This window comes from Calonectris borealis, chromosome 26 (assembly GCF_964195595.1).
Source record: "Calonectris borealis chromosome 26, bCalBor7.hap1.2, whole genome shotgun sequence".
Taxonomy (NCBI): Eukaryota; Metazoa; Chordata; class Aves; order Procellariiformes; family Procellariidae; genus Calonectris; species Calonectris borealis.
The window spans coordinates 2,989,714-2,993,707 of NC_134337.1; the positions used below are offsets into that span (position 1 = coordinate 2,989,714).

At 51.6% G+C, this 3,994-nt stretch overlaps 1 protein-coding gene across 1 annotated transcript; it reads right to left on the reverse strand.

Annotated features, from left to right (window-relative positions):
• Positions 1–350: 350 nt before the first annotated feature.
• Positions 351–2,174, reverse strand: KCNA10 (potassium voltage-gated channel subfamily A member 10). The gene has a single exon (XM_075174029.1). It carries the CDS (start codon positions 2,172–2,174, stop codon positions 624–626), a length of 1,551 nt encoding a protein of 516 aa, XP_075030130.1. The 3' UTR covers positions 351–623.
• Between the last annotated feature and the right edge of the window lie 1,820 nt (positions 2,175–3,994).

A 3,994-nucleotide genomic window follows, 5' to 3' on the forward strand; every position in this document is an offset into this window, starting at 1 on the left:
ATGACTGGTCACCATCCCTCTCTTCCTAAGCCCCCCCAGAGTGGCTCGGTCCCATCCATCACTATCCCGCCCTGCTGTGCCAACCACATTATTTAGGCAGGCGGACCAGGGAACTCATCCAGCTAAAAATATAATTTTTAATTTTTTTTTTGCCAGCTTATTTTTCAGTCCCAGATCTGGGAATTGTTGAGGCCCCCAGATCCTGAGTGATGGGTGGGGAGGAATTATTTTAAATGGGTTAAGAAAACCCAGCTTCATCCCTGGACAGCTGGGTGCCACTGAGCAAAGCATTTTATGTCATTTTGCCCTTTTTTCCCCTCCGGTAAATGGGGGAAATCTCTGTACATGGGAAACTCCATTCTGACGCCATGGACAGAGAAGCTAAATGTCAAGCAGATGAGCATCAAATAATAAAAACCAGACTGATGGGCAGGGAAGAGAGATAAGAAAGATGGTATTTATTTGAACAGCCACAGGAAATCAGAGATTGAAAAATGTCTAGAAAACAAAAAAAAGCAGCAGCACATTTGGTTTAAAAAAAAATAATCAGAGCGTGCAGATGTTTTATACATTATCCAGCCAATCCCACCGGACGGTGCCTAGTCCCGTCATGGCCTCGACCATCATTTTTTGGCCTTGTCTCGAGGGTAACCCCCATTGGTCTTATTGAGCGACTCCATGCTGCCATTTCCCGTCACCACGCTGGTGAGTATTCGCTCCACCTCCCCAGGCAGAATTTGCTTCTCTTCGTTCTCTGTCTCCCTGTGGTAGAAATAGTTGAAGTTCGAGACGATGACGGGGACGGGCAGCGCAATGGTCAATACCCCTGCGATGGCGCACAGAGTCCCCACGATCTTCCCACCCAAGGTGGTGGGACACATGTCTCCATAGCCAACGGTCGTCATCGTGACCACGGCCCACCAGAAACCGTCGGGGATGCTGGAGAAATGGGACTGCGGCTCGTCCACTTCTGCGAAGTAGACGGCGCTGGAGAAGAGGATGACGCCGATGAAGAGGAAGAAGATGAGCAAACCCAGCTCCCGCATGCTGGCCTTGAGGGTCTGCCCCAGGATCTGCAGCCCCTTGGAGTGCCGGGAGAGCTTGAAGATGCGGAAGACCCTGACCAGCCGGATGATCCGCAGGATGGCCAACGACATGTTCTGCTGCCCGTTGAGTTCGCTCTGCTGGATTAGCTCGGTGGTGAGTGTCACAAAGTAGGGGATGATGGACACAATGTCGATAATGTTCATGATGTTCCTGAAGAACTCGGTCTTGCTGGGGCACACGATGAACCGGACGAACAGCTCAAAGGAGAACCAGATGATGCAGGCTGTCTCTATGACGAAGAAAGGGTCCGTGAAGGTGCTGTGGGCCAACAAGGTGTCTGTCAGATTCTTAGAAAGCTCCTGGGTGGACTTAAATTCCCTTTCCTCCCTGAACTCCGGCAGGGTCTCCATGCAGAAGATGATGATAGAGATGACAATGACCAGGACGGAGACCAAAGCTACGCCCCTGGCCGCACTGGAGCTTTCGGGGTACTCAAAGAGCAGCCAGAATTGCCTATGAAAGTCATTGGTTGGTAAGAGGGTCTCAGGGTCCTTGATGAACCCTTCATCCTCCCTGAACTGGTCCATGGCTTCATCACCCAGCTCATAGAAGGTGATTTCATCAGCAAAGACATCGATGGGGACGTTGGCTGGGCGCCGTATTTTCCCACCAGACTGGTAATAATACAGGATCCCATCAAAACTGGGCCTGTTCCTGTCGAAGAAATATTCATTCCTCATGGAGTCAAAGTAACGCATCCTCTTTTCTGGGTCCCCAAGCAAGGTCTCAGGGAACTGGTTGAGGGTCTTGAGCCGCGTCTCAAACCTCAGCCCAGCAATGTTGATGATGACTCGTTGGTCCCCCTCATCCATGCCCACCCTCTCCCCCACCAGATGCTCACTGAACTCAGCAGAGAACCTGGAGAAAATGGTCTCATTGTTGGCATTTTCACTGTTGATGAGGATTCTCAAGTTGGAGAGAAGGTTGGCGCAGCTGGGATGGCCTTTCCGTGACTGGCCGGCGGGGCTGAGGTCGTTTGAATAACAGGGATCCTCCACGATCTGATCAGCGTTGTCAAAACTGACTAGTGCCACCTCCATCTCCTTCCAACTGGACACGTCCATCATACACTAATCAGATTAGCAGCATAAATCCCCGGGTCGGATGCCGGCAGCTTGTGTCTTTCCCACGCTATGAGGATCTGCAAGTGAACGGACAGAAAGAGAGAGCTGAATTGTGCACAGGTATCGTTTGGCTCAACTGAAGAGAATAAAACAAAGCTGAGGTCAGAAAAACCTGTATTTTTTTAATGCAAACATTAATTTCATTGACTGGCAAAAGCCTTATACTTCCAGCAAGTTGTTCATCTCCGGATCCTCCAAGCCCTTTTGGCGTGGCTTCATTAGCATCATTAAACCTCCCAATACCATTTACAGCACCCGAGGATAAAAGGTCAGGCAGTAGCAGAGGATGGGGGTGAACCCAGGTGTCCCACCCAGCCTTTCCCCAGCAATCCCAGCCCTGCAGAGCAAGGGGTCATTCCAGACACTTCCAGGTGCAGGTCCAGAGTTTGGAGCCGGATTTGGAGATATTAAACACGGGTGTCCTGGTTAGCAGCAGCCCTTGCTCCAGCTGGGAGAGGCATTGGGTCAAACCCCAGGAGGTCCTGGGTAAGTTGCAGCTGGGTCAACCGGCGTTCGGAAAGCAATTCCCAAACTAGGGGCCACACTGGGATTTGGGGAGTGCAGTCCATGAGGAAGGCAGGTCAGGAGGAGAAGGACATGTCCACCAGCCTTGGAGAACCCCTTTGCTCTGCGTGAAGACGGGTATGAACTGAGACCCCTTGTCTTGATCCAGACTTTGGGGTGGGCAGTGGGCGAGGTGATGTCCTCCAAAGCTCTCCTAGGCCTCCTTCATGGTAGACCTGATATTCCCAGCCATAGGAAGAAGACGAGGACTAAACACTCGGGTCACTTGGAGAGCATCCTTCAGGCCATGGGTGGATTTTTTCCCAGACCGGCTCTGGCAGGCATTCAGCAATGGAGACCACGTCCCCAAAACACTCCTGGGTGCACGTCTCCCCGACAGCCGCTGCTGTTGTACCGAACTTGGAGGCAAAGTCAAAGAGGAGCCGAGGGACCAGGCCAAGTTATGGAGCTGGGAAGTTACCTGTCCTGCCTCAGGGAGAAGCATGAACAGAAAATAGAGGTTAACGGGGAATGGTTCTAGGGAGATTTGCCCAAAAATGCACTTCCCAAGTAAATTCAACTCCCTGATTTATTTTCCCTCCAGCTCTTTCCCCCACAGATATATTTTCCGGACATGAGAAACCACAGAAGGACATGTAGAGCTGCTCTGCATGACCGCTAATCACCAAGGGCACGCTGGCTTTCTTACCCAGAGAGAGGGAGCGAAAAAACCCAAATGCCCTCAGCTGCCAAGAATAGCAAGGCAATTTAGGCCACGTCTGCACGGAGCAGCAGCGGCGCTGGGGCTGGTCCTGCGATGAGGATGCTCTCCACCGCAGGCTTTGCTTCGTGCAACCAGGTGCTGGGAAGGGACCCATCCTGTCCATGGGGACCGAGCTCACCCGGTGCCTCAACCTCCCTATTTAACTGAAATCATTTGGGGCTCTGAAGCTTCTCCTTCCCCTTTCGCCAGAAGTGGACTCATCCAGCCGTGCTGATGCACTGCTGGTGAAGTTGGGTAGGACAAGCTAGAAACCCAAATCCATCGCAGAAGTAGGTGTTAACATCCCGGCTTGCTACAAATCCTCCCTCTTCTGCTCTCAGCATTACAACCCCGAAAGCAGAACTTCATACAGGAGCCAGCATCCATAGCCCAGATGAGGGCTCAACCTCGCTCTTTCCTCAGCAGAGCCATGAGATTCTAGATTTGGGGACAAATCCCACAGTTTGTCATAAGCTACTTAAAGATCATGTTTCTT

What these genes read in the sequence shown, in the direction of transcription:
- KCNA10 (XM_075174029.1), bottom strand. Translation starts at nt 2,174, where the DNA reads ATGATGGACGTGTCCAGTTGGAAGGAGATGGAGGTGGCACTAGTCAGT.